Source organism: Bactrocera latifrons, unplaced genomic scaffold (genome assembly GCF_001853355.1).
Source record: "Bactrocera latifrons isolate USDA-ARS-PBARC rearing strain unplaced genomic scaffold, ASM185335v1 scaffold_171, whole genome shotgun sequence".
NCBI classification, from domain to species: Eukaryota; Metazoa; Arthropoda; class Insecta; order Diptera; family Tephritidae; genus Bactrocera; species Bactrocera latifrons.
Window position 1 is genome coordinate 294,344 of NW_017535197.1, and position 27,204 is coordinate 321,547.

The 27,204-nt window shown below is 33.3% G+C and overlaps 2 protein-coding genes across 3 annotated transcripts; both read left to right on the forward strand.

Annotated features, from left to right (window-relative positions):
• The first annotated feature begins 885 nt into the window (after window positions 1-885).
• Window positions 886-4,098, forward strand: LOC108966960 (CUE domain-containing protein 2). Its single transcript, XM_018930135.1, has 4 exons — window positions 886-1,661; window positions 1,727-1,964; window positions 2,748-2,914; window positions 2,991-4,098. Exons 1-4 carry the CDS (start codon window positions 1,348-1,350, stop codon window positions 3,175-3,177), a joined length of 906 nt encoding a protein of 301 aa, XP_018785680.1. The 5' UTR covers window positions 886-1,347; the 3' UTR covers window positions 3,178-4,098.
• Window positions 4,099-11,133: 7,035 nt separating this feature from the next.
• LOC108966935 (V-type proton ATPase 116 kDa subunit a-like) lies at window positions 11,134-27,193 on the forward strand. Of its 2 annotated transcripts, XM_018930096.1 has the most exons (6): window positions 11,134-11,254; window positions 23,948-24,093; window positions 24,197-26,083; window positions 26,142-26,376; window positions 26,444-26,615; window positions 26,688-26,781. In XM_018930096.1, the coding sequence occupies exons 2-6, from the start codon at window positions 23,977-23,979 to the stop codon at window positions 26,779-26,781; spliced, it is 2,505 nt and encodes an 834-aa protein (XP_018785641.1). In that variant the 5' UTR covers window positions 11,134-11,254; window positions 23,948-23,976. The 2 variants fall into 2 exon arrangements, with proteins under 2 accessions (XP_018785641.1, XP_018785642.1); XM_018930097.1 differs by lacking the exon at window positions 11,134-11,254 and having other exon boundaries at window positions 23,977-24,093; window positions 26,688-27,193.
• The last annotated feature ends 11 nt before the right edge of the window (window positions 27,194-27,204 follow it).

Genomic DNA, 27,204 nt, shown 5'->3' on the forward strand with positions numbered 1-27,204 from the left:
TCATTTATATACACATACTCTTATATGCTTCGCTTAGTCTATTGTTTAATAATGGAAATTAACTCGTAGTACTTCAAACAAAAAAAAAACATGCTATGAGTGTATAGAAAGGCATATTTGCAATTTCTTCAAATATCAATAAATATATATATATATATATATACTTAAAAATAAAATGAAAACTGGATGCAGTTTTTTTAGTTTAGCTTAACTTTCAATTACATATTAGATTCCCCTTAAATGTGGACATGTGGTGAAGAATATCACTTTAATTTGGAAAAAATATGAGATACTTCTCAATACCGATTTATTGAAAAGTTGTGAAGTCCCTAAAACTCGAAAACAATCTGTTAGGCAAATGTTACCATATTGAGAAAATTCACAACGTGCTGAAATATAATATATCAAGCAAGAATATCAATATTAAAGACTTTTTAAGTTCATGCTGGATTCATATCATTCGTTAGTGGATCGAATGATTTCTAAGAATTTTGACATAAAAATTTTTGAAATTAGTAATACCACAATTTCGTTCGTTTTATTTGTTAGAATGCGTTTGGCAGACATCTTGAACGAAAAGAGTAATTATTTCTTCCTGCAACTGTATTGAAATGATAGTTTGACAGTTGTTTCATTAACACTCATCAATAACTGTTCACTTTTGCCTAAGACAACAGCTGATTCTATGGGTAAATCAGTTTTAATAATAAAACAGTTTTAATAATAGAAAATTAATTATATGGTAATAAAATATACTTTATGATATCTCATTTAGTTATCTTTATTCTCTTCTTTCGTAAATACAAGTGGCAACACCTTATACTTGCTTCATTTTATTTACATATATTTTCACGGTTTGACAATTTTATTATCGATTGTGTTTGGTCGTGTAAAGTGCATAGAAAACGAAATTAATTCATAAAATTATCCGGAAGCAGTTAGAAATATTTAAACAAGCTTTTTTGTTTTTCTTGTGCATTTGGGTTAATTTTGATATAAAGTTAAAACCTAAGTACTGAAGTTGAATTATAACACCAATAATAGTGGACTAAACAGCGGCGATAATTTAGAATGGTGAGAATATTCAAGCAAGGTATATCAGCGGAAAGGCAAAGAGACCAAAAACGCATATAAAAAAAAAAATATATATATCAAAAAGGAAAGGGACTTTTCAGGCGTCGTCGTCGTCGTTTTCTTGGTATACAGATTTGTATTGCAAGCGGTACAACTTTGAATTTATTACAAACATTTTGGATTTGAAATTTTTTATTACACTGATACATATAATACAGTAGTAAATTAAATTGTGTACACTGCTTTCCCACAATCAAACATAAAAATTTCACAATGACCAACATGGAGAAGCAACATGAAATGGTAAAACGCAGTCTGGTGCAGTTCATTAGTGCTCACATTCCAGGTGCAGATTTTAGTGTAGTGGACGAAATAGTTTTGCAATATATTATCTCCATTTTGGAGGAAGCTTCACAAGATCCATGTTTCGATATTGAGGATTTCGTTGAAATGATGGGCGCTTATTTTGCCGAGTTCTCCTCAATTGACCAGGGTATTATTTGCGAATGGATATATAAATTGGCAAATGAATTGAACGAAATGGAAAAGAATCAAGGAAATCAAAGTTCTACAAATTTATCTTTGAAGTATGCCATATCTATTAATAATTAAGAAGCAATTAGAAATTTAAAATGCATATATTTATTTTTAGTTCATTGAGCCTTTCTGATATTATACCCGAATCAAAATTACGTGCACGTAATGCTTCCATTTCTGAAAAGGATGAACAGACCATAAATGGCAACTGCGCAGGTGGGGCCGGGCCTAAGCGCGCACAGCATTTATCAGAAACTAGTGATGGTGGTTCTACTGATAGCTCTACTTGCGATTATTATTTGGATGAAGCCGAGGTTTTGCAAGAAATGTTTCCAGACACAGCCTATGTAGAGGTGCGTATGTGTAAAAAAAATGTAATTATTACACATTTAACATATCCGTATACATACATATAAATATGTTCTTTATCCTTTTATTTTTGAATGTGATTTTCCGGTATATCGTTTGCGGATAAAAATACAAATTTTCAAACTGTAGATTTCATACATGTATAGTGTAATAATTAATTATTGATACAATCAGTTACTTCAGCGTAGATTTTTAAGAACATTTTTCTGCATTACGTTCGTTTGTCGTACTTTATTCCATGTTAACCTTGAAGATAGAAAAATCTATTAAGTATGTATATAATAAAAATTTTCACCGCTTTTTCTTCACATGAAGTTAATAATTTTTCGGAACCGCTGATCTCGAATCAATATGGTACCGACAGTCGGGTCTAAGTATCCGGAACGAACCCGCATCTTTATTTGGTCAAGGACTATCAACTCGGCACCATTTTACGAAATTATTCAGAAATATTTGTCGCCTTGAATGGAAAACTTTTTTAGTTAAAAAGATACCTTCACGAAATTGAGCATTTATTACTGTTTCAAACACTGCTATCAATCTTCGAAAAAAAATATACAGATATTTCCCCTCCTTATTTCTTCTAAAAAATTCACCTGTAAAGAGTAATATAACTTCGATGATGCCGATTATCGATTGATTATCGTGTTTGTGTTTTTGCTGCTACAAGTGTTTACATTGCTAAATTTTATCACACAAAATAGCCAAAAATAAATTAAAATTTTGTAGACAACTATACTTATTACATTCAAATTCTTTTTATTTAGGTAAAACATTGCATCGCTATAGCTAAAGGCGATATTGACAGCGCAACTCAAATTCTATTGCACCGCCAAGAGACTGGCCAAAGTTTGACCGACAAATCCATTACAATTACTGGACGTAAAAATATTGTTGTAGATGATGCCGAACTAAAAAATCGTATTATTGAGAGGTTCATTAACCGATACTTACATTTTTTGATGTAACATTTATAGTTAATAATCCTTTTTTTTTGCACCTACCTGCAGATACTCATACGTTGATAAAAATGCCACTCAGCGTGAATACAAGCCAATGGTACCGAAATTCGAACCAAAGAAATTGGTTCGCTACAGAGATAACAAGATTGTTTCTTTGAAAGGCGAACGCTATACTGAAGTTAAGCGCGACGAGGAAGCTGAGTTAAAAAAACCCAAAAAGCAACTTCAACCGTAACTAAAGTTGTTGAAATCCTGCTATAAGTATTTTATAAAAAAGTTAAAACTGCTAAAACAACAACAAAAGCAACCATTTGACGAATATAACAAGCAACCGCTTCAACATTTAAATCACCATTTGATATTAAAAAATTTGAAAGAAATGATCACTATTATATCACTGATAATTGCACATAAAAACGAATCCACACTACCAATAACACTCAAACAACTGCTTACGCTAAAAAGAACTAAACTATTGGTTGAAATACTTGAAATCTCAACGACGATTAATGAAACCCAACTAGTTACAAATTTTGCTGTCACAGTAACAATTCTAGTATTGAAGTCATTAATCTCCAAAAATACATTGCTCCCTAAGCGATTTACAATTTTCAAAGCGCTCGAACACCAATGTAAAACTAATTCCAATTCCGTATTCCCAAACGCTTATAATATGACAGCGAAGTGCATTTCAAATTTATACTCTAGATGTGAAACTTTTGTGATTTCCAATACTATTACTAGGATAATTGAATATTTATTGTACACTAAATCTCACGGCCATACGAATTTTGTGTATCGCTGCAGCTATTTATCCAATATTTTACAGCGTAAAAGTCAAAATAGTTTTATTATATTTATTTGTAATATTATGTTTATTTTTTATTTAATTTTTATTTTTTTTATTGAATTAGCGTGGAACGCTTTACAAACATCCTATAATAATTTAGTAATATTTATTGTTTTTGGCAAGCTACAACCAGAATATGAAATTAGTGATAATTTAAAATTTTTATGAGTTAATATTCTGTTTCGAGAAATAAGTTGATTTTACAACTGTCGATATTTGCTACTACTATTTAATAGGAAATTATGACAACGTCGGTACGCTGATGGTTTTGCATGGAGCTAGCATTGTGATAAATGCATAAGCGAATAAGAGCAAACCATCCGCAACAAAACTATATGTATGTATGTATGTATATGTAAAGCTCGAGTCTGCTAAACGAAATTTATGAATTTATTTCATACGCCTGCGGTGCCTAAGTTCAATTAAATTGCGGCTCTTAAGTGCAATAGCGTGCTACTAGTGTGCATAAGATACGAAATATATGATTTAAATAAAAATGGGTTAAAAAAAAAATAAATATAAATTATAACTTATATTTACAAAAGCATTTAAAATGTAATAGTTATTGTTAGCAGTTCACGAATTTCGAATTAACTTTTCGCTAGCTATTGTCTGAAGCCAACAATTAATTCCTTTTGCACTAATCGGTTGAGGCAGCACTCACATACATATGTAGGTAGAAAATACGACCGATAGACATGTCTTTAAGACGCACGAGCTCAAATAGACTTATGAATTTACCTATAGCTATGTTTATAATGCAAATATAGTAATTTTTCAAGATGATGTTTTATACTGTATTTTAATGTGTAATTGAATTGAATGATCGATGTTAACAAAATATGGATGAAAGTGCGAAGTGCGAAAAGAGTTAAAATATAAATACGATACGATTTTGAAAAAGACATGCCATACATATACATTAATTAACATTGGTAAATCTACGCTTAAACTCGTTTATTTATTTATTTATTTTATTGATATTTTTTTCTATGTTATTGCAAAAGAATTTTAACTCTTCATATAGAAGTTACTACTTTTGGAAAGGCGCTTGCTAAATAACACACAAAAAGCGTTATTTTTTCGAGCTAACACAGTTGACATTGTTCAAAATTGGAAATGTTACTCAGAGCCTTTCTGAATTTTAACCTATATATATAAATTGAACTGAATTGTTTGATTTGCACTTATTTTACTTTATACAGTTAAGAAAAAAAAAAAAACCGAACCTTAATACCGAAAACTAAAACTCAGTTATTGAAGCAAAGTTGCCAAAAAGTTGAAATAAAAATAATAAATGGAGTATTCAATAAATCCTAATAATACTAGTCTCACATCTAGGTGTAAATGAATGCGATTTGCCATTTTTGCTGGATGAATAAATGTTTGAATACGCTAAATTGGGAGCACATTGGTTTTACGACGCCGTATTTGCTACCATAATACACCAAAACACTTACATAAACACACATCAAACAGCAATACACAAGCATCTTGCATTTTGCAAGGTTATACGAAAATGTAAACTCACTAAAATAAAAAAAAAAAATGTTGTAACTTAGTGTGCTTCAATGTAATTCCTAGTAAGCTATATAAAATGCGAACTTACCTACATACATACAATACATACATTACATATTCAATGTTTAACTAAAATTCAAGTCAAGAAAAGTAGTGAAATGATCATAAAAAGTCCTAACTTAAGCATATTAAAGTGTATTAGAATGAAAAAGAGAAAGCGTTTAAACTTGCTGCTGTTGCTTATATAACACAGTTTGCACAAGTTATGTATCCCTTACTTTGATTACAACTTGCCTTTCGATTGTTGAAAATGAAATTTTAAAACATGTAAGTTTCGATTTATGTTTTATATAAATCAATTATTTTCAAAATATATTTAATAATAAGTTATATTGCCGCAAATATTTACAATATATTTTAAATTAGTTTTATTATACATTAAAATATAAATTAATTTTTTTCAGTTGTGTTGGGGTTGGTTGTAGTCGGAAACATGAAAAAATAACAATTTATTGTATTATTTTATTTTATAAAAGTAACAACAGAGCAACATAAAATAAGATTTCGACTTGAATTGACAGAAATTTGAAAAAAATAATTAGATAATTTTAAAACTATTGGCTGTTTGTGTTAATCCAGTTGCAACCGAAGCTCTTGGACCATCACTAATCCTTGGGAGATTCATCTTAAACGGACAAAAAATATTTAATTAATAGATAAACTAGTGGCTGATCGAAGTGTTTGCTTTTTTCATTTAACAAAGCGGCGACAAAACGGTTTTCAGATTTTCGGGAAGAAACCAAATAAAATATAAAAAAATCGAATTTTAAAGGAATATTCTTCGATCAGGCATTGGGTTTTATGTTTTCAAAAAGTATAATTATATTTCGCTGAAATCAATCAAGAGGTTTTCGAGTTACAGTGGTCACCAGTTAAAAAACATAGTTTTGAAAAAAAAACATTCATTTAAAGTTTTACACGAATGTTCCAGAGCGGCCGAAAATCCTTTGAAAATGATCGAACAATTCAAAAAAATTTTATCTTCAGATTTTCAGATATTTCTAAGATGTTGTACTTTAAGATAGTACAAAAAAAAAAATTTGTTTTTCAAAATTCTGACTACCCCTAACCGCTTATAGACACGAAATACTTTGAATTGTATGCAATTTACTAAAACTGAATAGTAAATCGATTTTGCTTTTATATTTTCTTGCTTAAATTGTCAGATGGCAAACACAATTAAAATAATTTGATAGCAATATTTAAAAAGTGCATAAATATTAATATACAAGTGTATGTTTTTTCAAATTTTGCATCACATGTTTATATTTATAAATTATTATTACTACTATAAATTGAAATTAAAAATAGTTACCTAAATTTAAAAAGCCGCAAACACCGCAAATACTTTGTTATATAACTCGCTGACGTATTATTTATTCCATTCATATAAACATTTGCATTTTTAGTTTAGTTATCAAATAAGTTTGTAGTTTCTTAAATTTTATTTTAATTAGCTTATAATTTTAATTTTACTTCCTTGTAACCTGAAACAAAGTCGCTGCTGAATCGAAGCCTTAATTTTACGTATATTCTTAATAAAATGCAAATGATAAACTAATTCTATCTTTGTACACCTTGCGGTCGTAATTGCCACTCCATGAATTCATAATTAATCAACTCACACATACCGATATTGTAATTCGAATTACATACATAATATATGTATATATATAATTATATATAATATTTATTTTAATCGTGCACAATTAGATTTCTAATTATATGAATTATTATTTTATAAAAGAAAAACTTACCGATCCAAACTTAGAAGGCTTAATTATAATTTAACTCTTATGCAATGCTCTTGCCTAAATTCACCAAATTGAATTGTCTTGACACTTTCTTTTATTTTTGTTCATATTTATGTTCAATACGTTTCTTTATATTTATTGTGATATTAGTATAATTTCATCACAACTGAAAATTAATACGCTATAACCTAAAACAGATATTAAAAGAAACATATGCATATGTACTATATGTATACTTACCATAGATATTATCCACTCGCTGAAGAGGCAGCAAAAAGTTTGAAAACGTTCATTAAAAAAAAATTAATTCACTATCAACACTGAAATGAATATGAAATATATAAAATGAAAAATTCCAAAAACTTTTTCAAAATCATAAAAAATAAAATACATTGCTTAGCAGATTGTAGTAACATTATGTAATCAAAGTTTGAATGTGTTTATTTATAAAGCATTTCAAATATACATATGTATATATAGTATTTTATTTGTTATGAATTTGGAAAAAATTACTTTTATTTCTATTTTTCGATTGAAAAACGGTAAGTTCCTGGAGTGGAAGTCTTCCTTTTCCGCCGGCGGGTACTGCGTAGAATACGCTGAGAGCCGGAGTGTTTTCATCCATTCGGACGACATGACCTAGTCAGCATAGCCGCTGTTGGTTGTTGTAGCGGCAGAATACTGGTGAGTTGACAGTCCTTGGTAAAAAAAAAATCTGGCTACGTTCCGGTTATGTATGCCCGACTATAATAGTTAAAATTTTATTAAAATGTGGAACATAAATATTTACATTTGTATTTTAGTTATTCCTTTTCGAAGATGCAGCCTTCATTAGCCCAGTTCGCCTAAACAATTTTGTTGGTAAAATATATTTATATATAAATAGCTGACTTACGTGAAGCAAGTTCATTAAGAAGTTAAGAATTTTATTACAAAGTAATGCCAATTCTTAAGCTAAAGTAATCCTTACTTGCTTTTTAAGGTATAATTTTTAATCCAAACTGATTTTACCTGATGACATTTACGTATGTTAATTCACAAACAATTGTGTAATTTATCATCATTTCCTGTATTACCCACTAGAGTACAGTGCCACATAACTGTGTCATTACCGTTGTTTATTGATGCATCGATCAAAAGATAGTGAAGCTTTTCGGTAATTAATTGTTATTTCAAAAATTTTATTTTTACAGTTATTAATTGCATTCGTTGTTAACTGTACATACATATACATATGTATACGTAAAAATAAACATTTGATTTATATGATCAAATACATATATGTATAAATAAATGCGTACTCACTATAAATCACTTCAAGATACTCCTATTAGTCTATATACCACTAATCCTAAAAATCTACAATGCGATAAATTGTAAGTTTATTCAAATCCTTAAGTGCTTATGGCTAATGTAAGAACGACAAATAAGTGTTTTTGCAGCATTTTTAGGCCATAAAAATTTCCAAATCGGACTTTATTATTAAAAATTTCGCATTTACAGGCTGGTATTTTTTTTTATTTTGCGAAGGCTTTGATCTCTTGTAGCAGCTGTCGTATATATCCATAGACATCAATGAAGGGAATAGGTAGATTATGTCTGTAATTTTACTTTTTAGTAACATATATGCTATAATAATTAATACTAATTTTTGAGTTGAAGACAATTATTTCGAGTTTTGAAAAAAACTGAAAAATTAACGTATTAATTAATAATTTTGGAAATGTTTGTCAGGTGTTAAAGCTTCACTGGACATACTTTCGGATCTGTACGCTTACGTCGAATCGACTGTTTTTGGAATGAAAGTCGGTTTTGTATTTTAATTGGGTCTTAAAAGCAAAAATATATAACTCATAGAGTGATATAAATTCTTCCGAAATTAACAAAGTTTTACAAAAAGAAAATTTTTATTTGAAAAAAATTGAACACATTAAAAGAATGTGTAAAGATCTCAGACGTGATCTAGTGACCGATGCCCAGAGTATACTGAAATTATGGACAGAACATTTCTCCAGTCTGTTGAATGGCAGGGAAATCATAGCACCAAGAGATGGTAAACACAATGCCCCAATCGATGACGATGGATCTCGCATTCCATTGCACGGCCATGAAGAAGTTCAGGCAACAATTACTCGTCTGAAGAGCAATATAGCGTCGGGGGCCGATGGATTACCGGCAGAGATATACAAAGAACTGATAAGTAGCACAAATCAGCTTCTTTGTGGAATATGGTTGGACGAAAGCGTGTCCGAAGATTGTAATTTAAGTGTGCTCTGCGAGGGGGAGACGAAAGGAAGATCCCAAAATTTGCGCTGCCTAACTTGGGATAAGCCCTTTCCACATCGCATATAAGGTTCTATCGAGCGTACTGTGTGAAAGTCCACCGTCAACAAACTGAATGGATTTTATCATTGTTGCTCGGTCAGGATCGGGAAGGACCTCTCCGATGAGATATCGCACCGTTAGTTCTGCTTTCTCTAGACTGGACAAGGAAGCAAAGCAAATGGGTCTGGTAGTGAACGAGGGAAAGACGAAATATTTTCTGTCATCAAACAAACAGTCGTCGCCCTCACGACTTGGCTTCCACGTTACTGTTCACAGTCACTTCAAAATCGTAGATAACTTCGTCTATTTGGAACCAATATTAACAACAACTTCAGCAAGTGCTACCTCGAACTGACTAGGCAACTGAGAAGTACTGTCCTCTCTCGACGAACAGTTCAGTAATGTTGGGAATTTCATCATGGAAAGGCTTCCGACTGAATAACGCTTATAAAATTTATTATGAAAATTCACGTTCTGTAAATGGTCTTATCGTCAACATAATCAGCCTTCATTACTGGATAATATTTAACGGAATATTCCACATCCCGCACGCAGTGAAGAAAATATAGAGAGTGTACGCGAAGACCGTGGGGAGTCAATTCGGCCCCGTTCGAAGCATCTCTGACATATGGAACGACTTGGCCTATTTTACTTAAATTGAAAGCGTACAAAATACTGATTATCCAAGAGCTGAAGGTGCTCGACCTTCCCAAGCGACACGCGCCATAATTACCGACTATTTGATGAATGAAATTGAAGCACATCTTATTAATCAATGGATTTATTGAGAGAACATTTCGGTGAGTAGACAATATCGCGTTTTGGCCTGGTTGATTGTCTACCAAAATCGTGTGATATCACGCCGTTAAACTTTTTCCTGTGGGGATATATAAAGTCTAAAGTCTGTGCGGACAATCCCGCTTCAATTCAGGCCTTGGAGCAAAACATGACGCATGTTATTCGCCTGTTATCACGTTAAATGCTTGAGCGAATCATCGATGAATGAACTCAACGGATGGACCATCTGAGACGCCAATATTTGAAAGAGATAATCTTTAATCATCAAATTTGAAGTTTCTGTGTTTTTTTTCGTTAAAAAGTTAGGGAACCTCGGAATTGTTCAACTTTTATGTATAATTTTTATGGTCTCCGAAGTCTCGATGTGGTTGTGTCAAACTCGTGGCAAACCTAATATAACCTATACAGGGTAAAAAAATAAAATATTAACGCTTTATAAAATATAGTACATACATACATATGTTTGTATCTATAAAATATCATCTTAATAGAGAACTTTTAGTAAACGACATTGTTTTGAGTATTGGATGTGTTGAATGCAAATAAATATTTACTATTTGTGTTATGAAACTGTACTTTTTATGTAAATTATATACTATTATGTTTCCTTTATCATTACGCAGAACTAAATCGTTCTACTTTAGCAGCCCAATAACATAACAAGTAGCATATTTCCAGTTAGATAACTACTAGATATTGCAACTCTGCACTTAGTTAGTGCTAAGTAAGCATGATAACATCAGATAGCCACATTTTGGTAGCCTCTGCACTTCAACTGTCTGTGATGATTGTATTGAGCGATTGTACATACTGGTACATATATATATAATTATTGTAGTATAGTGGGGCACAACGTTCGAGAGCTGCAATCGAACGAGCAGACGTCTTTGTATTGCCGACGAGACAAGTTCTAAAATTAACATCGTCGGAAACAAAATTTTGTAACGAAAATCAAAAGAAAAAAAATACTTTTGTTGTTTCTGGACGTTGAAAAATTTAAAGCGGTAAGCAAGGTGGACCAGACCAGTATATAAATTATTACGAATATACCTATGAACATTTGTATAACGCATATAATATACAGGTGTATGTGTGTGGTGTGTGTTTGTATGTGCCTACACGTGTACTAAAGAGAGTCGATCGTCAAGCCAGAATATTATCTAGTATATTTGAATACATGTATGTACATAAAGTGTTAAAGCGTGTAGTGAAATTTTTAGAAATAAAAACAAAATAAAATTAAATAAAGCTAAAAGTAAGAAATAAAGCAGCAACAATGCAAAACAAGTGAGCAAATGAATAAACAAACCAATAACAATCGACCTGCTCTGACGAGGCCACGGCACAGGCGTCGTCTCACCGCTGGCCACAACTCAAATATTAACATAAACAAACTGAGTGCATTATATGTATATTTACATACATATAAAAATATGTGCATATATATGCATATATGTATGTTTGCCTTGGTACTTACAGCATATGTGTATGTATGTACAAAGTTCCTACATACCTTTGCCACCCCCCTGGAGTTGTGGGCTTACGAAGGAAATCGTTTTTATTTAACTTTTTATGCTTTCTTAATGAGTTAAAAACTTTGTGCGGTAAAATGTGTGAAAAATAAGACTTCGGGCGCGAAGTCCTTTGCAGTGTGCAATAAAATGTGATAGGAGGAGTGAGATATTTATTAAGTAAAATGATTAGCTGTGTGATAATTGTTTCACTCGATTTTTGACCCCGAAGAACATATTTTTTTTAATACTTTATATTTTTTTTATAATATTTAAAAATATTTTTAATATATTATTTAAATTTTTTTTTATATATAAATATAATATATATTTTTTATGATAAAAATTTTTTGTTTTACTTTTTTATAATTTTTGTTTTTTTTTCACGCAAAATACAATAATGCAACATGAATGCAATATTTTTTTTTTAATTGCTTCCGCTATTTTTAGAAGCGAGCATAATTTTGCGGCGACATAGATATTTTAGTTGCAATTCGTTGAAATTATAAAGCTGCTTTTGTTTCGTATTCAAATTAGCAGCACAACACAAAAGCGCAATTGTGACAGAAAAGTTTATGAATTTTCCCAATAAAAGATAACTCGTGACATTTAGGCATTATAATTGACTTTGCTAACTTCGGGCTTTCACATATGCAATGCAAATATCCACACTTACACACACGCAATTGACTACAAACACACATACTTACATAAGTGTGGGCAAGTAGCGTGATCCCTGTAATCGCCTAAAATTGCACTTATCTTGCAGCTTTGTCATTACTTTGTAATTAAATGACAGAAATTTCCACAGCATTACCTTGACTGCAAGTCATGTGATCAAAGTAGATATCAAAAGATACATATTTGTATGTATAAATGTGCCGCTGATAAGGGATAATTAGCTAATTTGCCGAAAAATTATAAGCACGTGATCTCTATACGACAACGCATGCTTGTGGTTGGTTGTAAATGAGGCAAATGTGTCTACTGAAACTAGTAGAACTATTAAGCTGCTACAAAAGTACTGAAAATTTGGCGATATACATACATACATACATGCATAAGTTCATAAGTAGATAAGTTTATAGAATTATGCCCAGACAATATCGCTTCCAATTCAGTCACTCATGACAGCGCTACAGTCACATGAGGTCCCAGACTGTTGTCGCTTAACTGACTAATGCAAACACACGCCCGCACCCATACATGCAAATTATACAAGTACACACAATTACAAGTAAACAATATAGTATATACGAGCGCTAACTCCATTCCAGCAGGAGGCCTCCCATATCAATCGAATCATTGAGTCTCGTATTTATCATACTCATAGCCAACTGACATTTTACGACAAGCAGAAGCTCGTTCGTTACCTTTAATACGTGCTATTGAAAATATATACATATATACGTGTATATACATACATATATGTATATGTATATATGTTTTTTTTAGTTTGTGTTGTGTGCTGGGATTGACGTTAGAAACATTCTTGAGTTTTTGAGCATTCTACTAGCTGTTAGCTCGCTGCTGTTAGCGCTTGGTTTTTCAACAGCTGCCTAATACAAGTCCACGGTAGGTGTTGACGGTCTGGTACATAAAGCAAATATATACATAATTACATAAGTATATTGCAAATTTTTGTTTGCTCAAAAATACATACATATATATGTGTATGTATGTATGTATATAGTATACTTATTATATAGTGCTGATTCGGATTAATATTTAGCAAGTACATATATACGACTGACCACGAACTGTTTTCATAGCATGCAACTAACTCCGGCGGCTTCTTTGGTGTCTATAAATATATATATGCACATATGGAACTAGTTTAAATGGGGTTATAAAAGGCCTAGTTACGAATTTGGGTTAAAAATAACTAGTTATGATACGATTACGTGCTGAAATTTTCGTTAATATTAAAATATACACATAAATATCATATTTGACGAAATTTATAGGTACTTCATTATTATATCGTGGGTATATTAGGTTGGGCACGAACATTTTATTTCGACATTTTCCTTTGGTTATTGCAAACGTCGTGTCCAACTTAATATACTGTGTTGACGATATAATAATTAAGCAGCTATAAATATCGAATATATATTAAGTATGTATATAGAAATCATCAGCTTGATCGATTTTGTCTTGTCCGTCTGTCTGTCTGTATATACGCGAGCTAGTCCTTCAGTTTTGAAGATAGCAATCTGCAGTTTTGCACACGTCTTCTCCGCTCCAAGAAGCTTTTCATATGTAGGAACCGGCAATATCGGACCACAATAGCATATGCATAGCTGTCGTACAAAACGGATCGATGAAAATCAAGGCTTTGTATGAAGACTTGTTTACTTTACAAAATATCTCAATTAATTTTGACATGGATTAATGCTCAAGGCAACGGTATAATCTCCGAACATATCGTTGAAATCGGACCACTATATCATATGGCTGGCATACAAACTAACCGATTAAAATCAAACTCTTGTATAAACAACTTGTTTATTTGACGGGATATCCTCACGAAATTTGACATGGTTGAATGTTCAAGGCAACGGTACAATCTCCGGAGATATTGTTGAGATCGACCCACTAAAAAATATAGCTGCCATACAAATTGATCGATCAAAATTAAGTTCTTGTCTGCCAAACTTTTTTATTGAGAAACGTATGAGAGCTTCGCTGCAACTGAAACTAACGTAACAGTATATTTTGCTTTATAAATATGTAAATCATTTATGTGTATATATATATATATATATGTACTATTGCAATGTTGTGCTTTCAGCTGTGTTTACCCAGCCGCCAACACAACGAAGCGGCAGGGTGAGGTGTTCGATATTGCGCTACAACCTTTCAATTTCGTTTATTTTCCATTTGATACAACTTTCTATATTCATTGCTGTGTTTTTGCACTCTGTCTTAGAACGTTTTTGCATTTTGGCACGCTGTCCGTAGTGTATGTCTGGGCAGCATGCAGCAGGTGTGGGTGTAATTGACTGATTGCGTTTGTATTATACATATATAATGTACATATATACCATGTAGCCAAGTACGACACAACAAACTAGTGCCGAAAGGTTAACGTACGCTGCAAGGGCAGTCTGCTTAGCATTACTCAGCTGACATGAAATGCTTTAAGGTCGTAATTTAATAAGCATACATAATTTATGCGTAAGAAGATACATATTATATACATATATACATACATATATGTATGTGTAGACAAATTTTACTGCAAATACTTACCAGAACAATTGGTAGTATTTTTTAATAAAATTAGTGATTACATGTTGATTTAATTACGTAAGGCGTAATTCTGTTAAAGCCACAAATTGTCATACATACAAATGTACAAATGGATATGTATAATTTTTAAAGATACATACAAGTACAATTTTTTTAAAATATTTTTATTAAAAAAAAAAATTTTTTTTAGGTATATTTTTTACATTTCTTTTTTTCTTTTGAATGAATACAGTTGTGTATTACAATTTTATATCGAGCAAAGCATTGCTAGTTGCTGAGAGACTGAAAGTTGCAGCGGTTTGAACTATGGAATCTGATAACTGTTAAATAAAACAAGAAAAACGTTAACTTCGGTTGCACCGAAGCTAAATACCCTTCACAGGTGCATTTCTGTTAGTAACTTTGTGTTCAGTTTGTATGGAAGCTATATGGTATAGCTAACCGATCTGAGCAATTTCTTCGGAGATTACATTGTTGCATTAAAAAATAGCATGTGGCAACTTTTGGGAAAAGACATTGTGAAATGTGAAAGTTTTCGATACAAGAACTTGATTCCGATTGTTCAGTTCGTATGGCAGCTATATGTTATAGAGGTCCGATATCGGCAGTTCCGACAAATGAGCAGCTTCTTGTAGAGCAAATGACGTTTGCAAAATTTCAAAACGATATCTTAAAAACTGAGGGACTAGTTCGTATATATACAGACAGACAAACGGACAGGCAGACCGACATGGCTAAATCGACTCAGCTCGACGTACTGATCATTTATATATATACTTTATAGGGTATCCGACCCTTCCTTCTGGGTGTTACAAACTTCGTGACAAACTTAATATACCCTGTTCAGGGTATAATAATGAAATAGTTAATGAGTTTATGAATAAAAATAGAACAAACTTTCTGTGAAATAATAATTATTGGATTTATTGTGACTCATCACATGGGAGGAAATTAAAATACAATACAACAAATACTGTATAAAATTACTAGTAATTGCAGACAGCAGGAAAGTGTTGAACACAGTGTATGGATGTATGTATGCATGGGTTATGTATGTATACATGTCTCCAGAAATTCAAACGTATGTTCAATTAAGACAAGCATGCTGAGTAAAAAGGCTGTTAAAAAGACTGAAAGTTGGCTTTATTGTTAATTTATATGCACATACACACATTTGTACATGCACACACACATATTTTGTTTAATACATACACCCATACAAATTTGCAAATTAGCATGGAAATTTCTCTATTTTTTTTACTTTTTACTGCGAGCCATTAATAATTTCCAGCCTCACCGTTACACACCTACTCGAATGGTCATATGATGGGATAATAATTATCAATACACATACATACCTACATATTTATATAATATCAGTGTGTAATAAATATGTATTTCTTTCCGCTGGTCAGTAAAAAGTAATTAAATGTGTTGGTGCTAACTAAACTGGCCTCGTTTTCAATTAGGGCGTAGGCGCATACACACACATACAAATATACAAACATAAATTCAGAAAGTACAACATGGGAGTCTATACCCTCCAGTCTCCTCCGTCTCAATTTTTTCGTCTAAATAAATAAATAAATTTATCTTTAGCAGCTACAATACGTTTTTTTTTTTAATTTTTTATCAACATTTGTACATACATACATACATATGTATGTACGTACCATATGTTCAGAAAGAATTTTGTTGAAACATTTTTAATTACTGCCAACCTCAGTGAACGAGCTTTATTCTTTTAGATTTTTGCACCAACAATTCACTGCAACCAGCCCAGACCTTGGCTATATTGTATCGTATGTTTTTCGAAAAAGAAAATGCAAACTAAATCCTATCTCCTACGTTTTTTCAGCAAAAGTAGTGCAGCTGTAAAGCATTTTTTGTTAAATTTCTAATCAGTCAGACAAAGGAATGTTAAAAAGTCGTCTCTAGACCTCTTTAGTTTTGAAGATCTTCAAGAGTTTTGGTGTACGTCGAGGGTACCTCTAGAATAACTGTTATTTAGAATAACTATTCTACTTATTTATTGGTGTAGACTATCTTGCACAGAACCTTTCTTGGAAAACTCATAACGTCGTCTCATCAGATGTTGTAATCGTTGAAGCTTCTGCACCATATAGCAGGACGGGAAAAATGAGTGAGTTTGGTCTTTGTTCGACGAGAGAGGACTTTACTTTTGAATTGGATACTCAGTCCTCTTGCCCTCTGTTGGCAAGAGTTATTCTGCGTCGGATTTCGAGGTTGACATTGTTGTTGGTGTTAATACTAATTACAAGATAGATGAAATTATCTACGACTTCGAAGTCGCGATGGCGACGACTGTTTGTTTGATGACAAAAGAATTTGTCTTGCCCCCCGTTATTATTAGACCCACTTGCTTCGCTTTCTTATTCAGTTTGGAGAAAACAGTTATGACTGAAATGGATGTTATTTTTTAACTCTGAAATATGAATTTATATAAAAATTTTGAAATGACTTTGCTCTTGGCTGTAAGCGTTTAATCCTTTCTTAAGGTTTTTCGAGGTTTCTGATAAGGAAATTTGTTGTTCTGCCTTTCATGGGTTCGATATTTTCCGGTTCCTGTAATTTTGCTTATCCATTAGCTTTGGGAGATTAAATGCTTTTGTGTTTGGTTTACATTTTTTATGATTCATACTGTCATGTTGTATGTATGTATGAATGAACTGTTCTTGTATTATTTGCTTTTAGCTTGCAACTTTTGTAAGAGGCGAAAAGCAAACACGTTGCCAGCGAGGATGGAATATTAAAGAAAGGTTTTAGCGGTTGGCGTAGAATTATGTGCTTAATGATTTTTTTTTGCGAAGTAACTGTAAAATAGTGCTTTTCATGATATTGTTTTATGGAATGGTTTTGGTATTATATTTAAATTTAATAAAAAAGTAAAATTAAATAAAATAACGAAATTTAAGTGAGATGGCGGGCAAATGTTTTTTCAACACTTCGAGTATTTTTCTGTTGTTGGTTACTTTGGTAAGAATGTAGGACAACAATATTATATTTAATAAAATCTACATGTAGTATAGCCTATTATAAGCTTTATTTTTTTTACTTTTAGTTTTGAGCTTCATTGAATATTTTATAGTTTACTCCCATTTTCGTCGCTTGTTGTAATTTCTTCCACACTTGACCATATTACAACGAAAATATTTAACCTTATACGTATATTTACATACGTATATCATCAACCTATCAACCTTTCTTGTAATGCGTGTCACGTGGTTCGCGGGTGCGGTAAGCATTGCAAGCATGTTTCATATATTTCTTGTAATTTTGTTTTGTTTTAATTTCACCGCACCCAATGAGTCGGCCTAATGCCTTTTTATACAGGTGATGGCTAACATTTGAAAGCCACTGGATGCGCGCATGCAAGCCCTAAAAAGTGTTGAATTCAGTAAATGCACACGTGTACATACATATGTATGTACATATACATAAGTTCGAATGTGTGTATATAAACAAATAAATATTACTAATGGATGTTTTTTAAAACAAAAACAAAAAATAATAAATTATGTTCGGTAAAAAATTAAAGCTTGAAAGGGAAAATAATTGAAATAATATAATTGTACGTTAGCCTCAGTCTTAAAAGCGTTTGTAGTATACAGTATACAAGTCAAAATTGCTTGGAATATTTCTAAAGGACTGCTATGCGGCATACATTCATATATTACGATTTTTTTGCATTTAGGCAGTTAAACCTCGTTGAAATATTGAGCTGAAATCTGTAGCAGCAGGCAAGCGGTGAATTTGCGTACCTTGGCGAGCGTCCATTTTTGGCGTTTAGTTGCATAGACGCCGCGAAGTTGAACTGGTTTGCAATTATTTGCATATAAAACGGTATACCAACGTGTTTACGGTGTCAGTTTGCTTGTTTTTAGACTTTTGTTACATTTCCATTTGTATTGGTGTCGGATGATATTTGTTTTTTTTTTCTGTATTTTTATGTTTTTTTTTTGTTTTGATAAAAATACCGAAAGTTGTGTGCACACTTAAACAAACATTAAAATTATTTATTTTTATTAAATTTGGGCATCTACAGGGATTTAAAGCGATAAATAATTTTGTATGTTCACTTGGCGGCCCACTAAGCGCACAAGGCAAATTAAGTGCTAAATAATTGCAAGTGGTGTGAAAATATTTAAACCCTTGCAATATATGTAAGCAATAAACGGATGTTATAACCGTTATGTTATATAATTTTAGCGAGAGAAGTTTTTGAGCGCATAAAAATGCAAAAAAATGGTTTATTATAAAAACACGGAAGTTGCATGCAGTGCTTACATATAAGTTTGTGTATGAGGTATATAAACATATGCGTGATCACACATATATTCGTATATATATACATACAGCCGTGTGCAATGGGAGAATTGACTTAAAGATATTGGTCGTTTTGCTTGACAACGTCGAACGTCGATCATGCAACTAATAATAAGCAGAAACATAGGTGTATGTACATACATATGTATATATAAACGCCTAGATATGTATTTTTGTTGTATATACGCAATAGTAATAGAATTGATAAATAATAACACAGGAATGCGCGTCATACAAATACATACGCATGTATATTGTATTTAAATGCGTGTAAATATGTTACGTACGTACTTACATATATACATACATAAGTATATATTTTCTATATCTAACTAGCATGTTAGTTCTGTCGCAATCTTCTAAACGCCTTGCTTCCGTGTGCGCTAAATTTGGCATACCGGCACTGTTATCGCCACAAATGCCGCTTAAAGCACTCATCGATGCTCAATTGTATGTATGTACATATGTATCTAGATATGAATATGTGTTAGCAAATTAATTTATAATCGACATTGCTATCTGTGGTATGCCTAATGGATCTCATGTGTATAGAAATAAATTAAAATTACGATTTTAGATATGTAACAATGTCATGTGCTAGTAAATATATTTACGTATATTAGGGTGAGTCATAAAAAATTGTTTTTTAATTTTTATACCCTGAACAGGGTATATTAAGTTCGTCACGAAATTTGTAACACCCAGAAGGAAGGGTCGGAGACCCTATAAAGTAAATATATRAATGATCAGTATGTCGAGCTGAGTCGATTTAGCCATGTCCGTCTGTCTGTCTGTCCGTCTGTCTGTATATATACGAACTAATCCCTCAGTTTTGAAGATATCGTTTTAAAATTTTGCAGACGTCATTTTCTCTTCAAGAAGCTGCTCATTTGTCGGAACTGCCGATATCGGACCACTATAACATATAGCTGCCATACAAACTGAACGATTGGAATCAAGTTCTTATATGGAAAATTTGCACATTTCACAATGTATATCCATAAAAGTTGGCCCAGGTTATTTTCTAAAGCAATAATATAATATCCGAAGAAGTTGTTCAAATCGGTTAACTATAGCACATAACTGCCATACAAACTGAATGATCGGAATCAAGTTCTTATGTGGAAAACTTTCACATTTTACAAGATATAAATCTGAAAAAAATTTAAAATATCAATCGAGATGAGGAAAAAATTCTTAAAATGTATTAGTATTAACAGGTCTCGCATTGCGATTTATGATTTCCCTTAATGGTTGCACAGGATATTCTTGTAGGGACTTTGAAAATCCACAAAAATGGGTTATTTATGATTTCCCTTATAAGTTGGACAGGATATTCAAGATCAACAAAAAAGTTCTATTATAATTTTTAGTTATGTCGGCTCATTTAAAAATTACTCGAGATCGAAGTCCAACGTTGAATCATAAGATTATACTTTTTCTTACAAAATAAACTCTCAAAATTTTAAATATATCATATTTTTTTATGATTATTATATTCTTTGATGTTTTAATTGTTCAATAAAAAATCACAATGCTTCAACTTTTAAAACTAATATTAAGAGCTCAAACTTTACCCGAACTTCTTTTCGTCATGTCCGACGATACTCTCACGGTAGCTAAGAAAAAAAAAAAAATATTCCCGAAGATATTGTACAGTTTTTTCTTCCTGTCTTATTATTTTCGTAATTATATAATAAATGATCTGTAAAATATGTATGTATAATCTCAAACGCTTGTTCCCTGCCTCATCCATTTGTAGCACTCTTAAACTCTCTTGGCGCCGAGCTTTTATAAGTGCCTGGACTGTGATTTAATATGATTATTACATGTTCAAAATGCCAATGATAAACATATGCATATGCATACACACACATATCTGTATACAAACGAACTGTCGCTAAATTTTCATGGCGCGTGATCGCGTCATCAACGACACACACACTCAACGGCTTTTTCACGCAAACGTCAGCAATTTGGCATCATCGCATACGCGGTCAAGTACGAGTATTTATGTAAGCAGACGAGTACAAACATACACACACATGCATATAGCAAACACAGGAGAAACACATACAAACCCAAATACATGTATATTATATATCTGTGTTTGTATTGGCTTTTGCGCGTGCGGCTGTGCGAAGCTCGAAAAATTCAAAAAATAAAACTACAACAATAAATATACAAAAAATTAAATAAATAAGTTTTAAGTAAATACAATTTGAGACGATACGAGTACTCGTTTTTTCTGGCAATCAATTTTAAATGGCATCAGCACAAATACTTGTGGAGCGAAAGCAACCGAATGGCTTTAAGTAAAGATATATGTATGTACCTATACGAGTATACTTGCATACATACATACATATATGTACGTAACTCTCATATGCACACACACACATTAGTACACACAAGTTAACTGCTTGACTAAGGCGTTGCCTTTGGCGTATATTTGATCGACGAAGCTTCTTCATAAGCTTCACATGATGGCTCACATGATTGCTGTATATCTCTAGTGTTCTGTGATATCAGCTGACTCTAAAGCTCTGCGAATTGACTATGTGTGTATGTGCATAGATATAATATGATATTTTTCTAACCCGGTTAATAGACAAACATATGAACTGGCAACAAGCAGGCTGGAACTTTTAGCATGTGATACATATATGTACGTATGTATGTATGTATGAAATTGAGTGTGCTAATTTCAAAATCAACGGAATTAAATAAATATTTACATACATACATACATATATAAAATTTAAAGCAGTTTCGTAATACTCCAGTGGTGCTCACAGACATGGCGATAATTTTGACGTTCTTAAATTTGATTCTTTTGTATATACATATGTATATGTATATGTAGAATTGTTTATATACTTTAAAATTTCATTCTATGTAGTGTAGCAAATGTTAAAAAAATTGCCAGCGCTAAGTCCAGAAGCCATTATTCATTAGATCTACATACATACATACATRTAGCACCTAATCTTATCGAAGAATGTGTTTCGGTTCTGCGCACACTTGTGAAAAGATTTGAAGCTTTTGCAGTTAGTTACAATTACTTTAAAGTTTTTTTTTTATTTCTACTCGTTTGACGGGCATTCGTATTAGAACGTGATTAGTCGTAAAGTAATATGCTTGCATAATTTTATATTCTGAAAACGATAAATTGAGTTTGGAGGAACCCCTGTAAAATATATAAATATGTATGTATATGTAAATGAACAGCATGATGAGCTGAGTCGATTCAGCTGGCCCTGTCTGTATCAGTCGCTGAGCTACCCCTCTAAAGTTGTGAACTGGTTCTTTTCTTCTCAAAAAGCTGTTCATTTGTCGGAACCTCTAAAGAAATTGTTCAGATCGGACTAATATAGCTATCATACAAACTGACCAATCAAAATTAATTTTTTTTGGAAATTGTTGTATTTATGAAACTTTCACTCACTTCCGTACGAGTATATCCTATGAAGAGACTTAATATTTTGGTTCTACCCAAAAGTATGCATATGGTACTAAAGCTTTTACGGACTAGTCACCCTAATTTAGACGAAAATGAAATCAATTTCTTTGCAGCTGTTTGAGTAATATAAAATGGTATCTTAAAGATAAGATTCCACGGAGAGAACAACCCAATATTATTAGACTAAAAGGTTAGGTTAGATGGCCGATCGAAGCTCGCACGTGTACTGGTATACTTTTAAATTCTACTCCCGCCAGTTTGGGTGGGTGTCAGAAGGTATGCGCTCGCTTTATTTAATTTATTTCAAAAACAGTCCGGTTGCCGAGAGGCGGTTGTCGTGAGATTAAGAGATTGCTTGAGATTGAAATTGACTCAAATTTATATCCGGCCAAGGACTATTATCTTGGCAGCACTCCTTAAACCTAAAGTCAAAGATAGTTAGCGAATGTTTTTGCCGCTGTAAAAACAAGAATAAGCTATTATCATGTCACAAATTATAGATTTTAGAACTAACCGAAATATGTAAAAGTATTGCGCTAACTCCATGGGAACCTTTTTCAAGATTTGCATATAATCACTAAGTAAAATTTATATTATTAACAAATTTGGCTTCGACGAGATTTTAGTTCACCCAGACGACTGGCAAGTAAGTGAAAAAATAACTTGGCTACAAAGACGCCAACTTTCGTTTATAATGTATGGTAAAAAGGCGCAATTTTCCTCTTTAATATCGGGAGACTAAATTGTGCTTGTTTTTTTTAATGTGTATGCTATGTACATTTAGTACGTATACTGATATGTATTTATTAAGTAAACAAAATATACTATAATTTAGATGCGAACTTATTTCAAAATTATTATATATATCTACATATGTGTATAAATAAAACATATATTTTATGTTTTTGCATTCAGAAAAATGCGACAGTCTATACGAGCAGGCAACATTTTTTACGAGATTCCTTTGTTTTCGTCTAGGTCTGCAAAATTCATTTTAACATTCAATATGAATATACCGATGTACAAAAATATTTGTTGCGAAATATATAAAAATAGCATAAATGCTCGAACGTGTCTTAATTTGTTCATTTCTGATTTTTTTTTTCCTTTTCAACTTACAGTGGAATAGCGGCGAGACGTCTTCATCAAGATGGGGGACATGTTTCGCAGTGAGGAAATGGCATTATGCCAAATGTTCATACAACCGGAGGCTGCCTACACCTCTGTCTCGGAATTGGGTGAGACTGGTTGTGTACAATTTCGTGATGTAAGTACCGAACTTGAAGACGCTTAATGTTTGTGCGTCATAGTTATGCATGTGCAAATAGTTGCTATATGAATATCAAACATTTTGCTGTTTCTTTTTTTAGTTGAACAGCAATGTCAACGCTTTCCAGCGAAAATTCGTCACCGAGGTGCGCCGTTGCGATGAGCTCGAACGCAAAATACGCTACATTGAGGCGGAAATCAAGAAGGATGGCATTGTTTTGCAAGAAATTCTAGACGACATCCCCCGCGCCCCCAATCCACGTGAGATCATCGATCTGGAGGCACATTTGGAGAAAACCGAAAATGAAATTCTCGAGTTGGCCCAAAATGAGGTGAACCTCAAGTCGAATTACTTGGAATTGACCGAATTGCGTAAGGTGCTCGAGAATACGCAAGGTTTCTTCTCCGATCAGGAAGTGCTAAATTTGGACTCTAGCAATCGTGGTCCAAATGCCGATGTGGATGTCGGCCCACAGAATCGTGGTCGTCTGGGTTTCGTTGCGGGCGTGATCAATCGCGAGCGTGTATTTGCGTTCGAGCGCATGCTTTGGCGTATTTCACGTGGCAACGTGTTTTTGAAACGTTCCGACTTGGATGATCCACTTAAGGATCCCTCAACCGGTCATCCCATCTACAAGACCGTCTTCGTTGCCTTCTTCCAAGGTGAACAGCTTAAGAATCGCATTAAGAAGGTTTGTACCGGCTTCCATGCGTCCATGTATCCATGCCCAAGTTCGCATACTGAGCGCGAAGAAATGGTTAAGGGTGTACGTACACGTTTGGAAGATTTGAAATTGGTTTTGAGTCAAACTGAAGATCATCGCAGTCGGGTGTTGGCCACGGTTTCGAAGAATTTACCATCCTGGTCGATTATGGTGAAAAAGATGAAGGCAATCTATCACACATTGAACTTATTTAACATGGACGTCACAAAGAAGTGCTTAATTGGCGAGTGCTGGGTACCAACCAAGGATCTACCTGTTGTACAGAAGGCCCTATCGGATGGCTCAGCTGCTGTTGGCAGCACTATACCATCCTTCTTGAATGTGATTGACACAAACGAACAACCACCAACATTCAATCGCACAAACAAGTTTACTCGCGGTTTCCAGAATTTGATTGACGCTTATGGTGTAGCCTCTTATCGCGAGGCTAACCCCGCTTTATATACATGCATCACTTTCCCGTTCCTTTTCGCTGTGATGTTCGGCGATTTGGGTCACGGTATCATTTTGGCATTGTTCGGCGGCTGGATGGTGATGTACGAGAAGAGCTTGCAAAGGAAAAAGGCTGGTGAAATTTGGAATATTTTCTTCGGTGGCCGTTACATTATACTCTTGATGGGTCTCTTCTCTTGCTACACCGGTTTCATCTACAATGATATATTCTCAAAATCAATGAACGTCTTCGGCTCAACTTGGAAGATACGTTACAATACCTCCACTGTACTGGAGAACAACGTTTTGCAGTTGTCACCCAATCATAGCACATACGGTGTATATCCATTGGGCTTGGATCCCATTTGGCAATTAGCCGGAAATAAGATCATCTTCCTCAATACCTACAAGATGAAGTTATCCATTATTGTTGGTGTAGCACATATGATCTTTGGTGTCTGCATGTCCGTTGTGAACTTTGTGCACTTCAAGCGTTATGCCAGCATATTCTTGGAATTCCTGCCACAAATTCTGTTCTTGATCTTACTCTTCGGTTACATGGTGTTCATGATGTTCTTCAAATGGATTAAATACAACCCGAAGACCGCATTCCAACCGGACACTCCCGGTTGTGCGCCATCTGTTCTAATTATGTTCATCAACATGATGTTGTTCAAGAGTTCGCCGCCATTGGAGGGTTGCGATGAGTACATGTTCCTAGCGCAACCTGTCGTGCAGCAATTATTCGTATATATCGGCTTGCTATGCATACCCTGGATGTTGTTGGGCAAGCCATTGTACATTAAATTCACACGTAAAAACAAAGTGCATGTAAGGGAAAGTGCTCAAAGCAAAAATATTTTTTATAAACTTCCATTTTTGCCTTTAGGTTAAACATAATGGCGATTTAACCGGCAATATGGAACTTGCCGAAGGCGAAACACCAATACCAACCAGCTTGGATGAAGCCGATCACAGCGGCGGCGGACACGGTGGTCACGACGACGAACCCATGAGTGAAATCTATATTCACCAAGCCATTCACACCATTGAGTATGTGCTCAGTACAATTTCGCATACGGCCTCCTATTTGCGTTTGTGGGCTTTGTCTTTGGCTCATGCACGTAAGTAAACGTATTTCCGACCCTGAAAACAGCTTAGCTAAATTTTGGTTTAATTATGTATTTGTAGAATTGTCTGAGGTCTTGTGGAACATGGTGTTGGCGATGGGCTTGAAGAGCGCGGACTATACTGGTGCAATTGCCTTGTATTTCATTTTCGGCGCCTGGTGTCTCTTTACGTTGGCCATCTTGGTAATGATGGAAGGTCTCTCAGCCTTCTTGCACACACTGCGTTTGCATTGGTATGTTAGAAACACTAGCGAACGCGTTAACATTCTTCCAATTTTTGTTTGTTTTTCTTTCTTTGCCTACAGGGTCGAATTCATGAGCAAATTCTACGAAGGTCTGGGCTATGCCTTCCAACCGTTCAGCTTCAAGGCAATATTAGATGGCGAAGAAGAGGAATAAACGTTGTGTCCTCTATATATAATTGTTATATATTAGCTTGTTCTTACGCGATATCAGTATTGTGGTACTCTTCCCACATTTTAAAGTGCCTTCCAATTATAATTTTCCTTATGTGAATTCCACGTCCGTCTGTGTCACAAGTGTCTATTACAACTGTTTATGCTAGTAATTTGTTTTTGTTAAAATGTTTTTGTATGTCATACGTCAAATTATGTTTACATTATGAATTGTTTGAGTAAGTCAGCATATAGTGAATAACTGCTACAATACTACGTGCGAGGTTAGGTTAACCTAAGCTATATACGAATTATGCGAATTACAACACTAAAATATTATACAAGCAATTTAACGGTGTATGACTATAAGTATGATGATATTGTTTAATAAAGTTTATAGAAGAGAGCAGAGCAAATTTTTGATTTT

Bases quoted from the DNA above. Each gene is read 5' to 3' on its own strand.
- LOC108966960 (XM_018930135.1), top strand. From the start codon at position 1,348: ATGACCAACATGGAGAAGCAACATGAAATGGTAAAACGCAGTCTGGTG. The intron at 1,965-2,747 runs GTGCGTATGTGT...CTTTTTATTTAG, and splicing joins CAGACACAGCCTATGTAGAG to GTAAAACATTGCATCGCTAT. The intron at 2,915-2,990 runs GTTCATTAACCG...ACCTACCTGCAG, and splicing joins AAAAATCGTATTATTGAGAG to ATACTCATACGTTGATAAAA.
- LOC108966935 (XM_018930096.1), top strand. From the start codon at position 23,977: ATGGGGGACATGTTTCGCAGTGAGGAAATGGCATTATGCCAAATGTTC. The intron at 24,094-24,196 runs GTAAGTACCGAA...TTCTTTTTTTAG, and splicing joins GTTGTGTACAATTTCGTGAT to TTGAACAGCAATGTCAACGC. The intron at 26,377-26,443 runs GTAAGTAAACGT...ATGTATTTGTAG, and splicing joins TTTGTCTTTGGCTCATGCAC to AATTGTCTGAGGTCTTGTGG.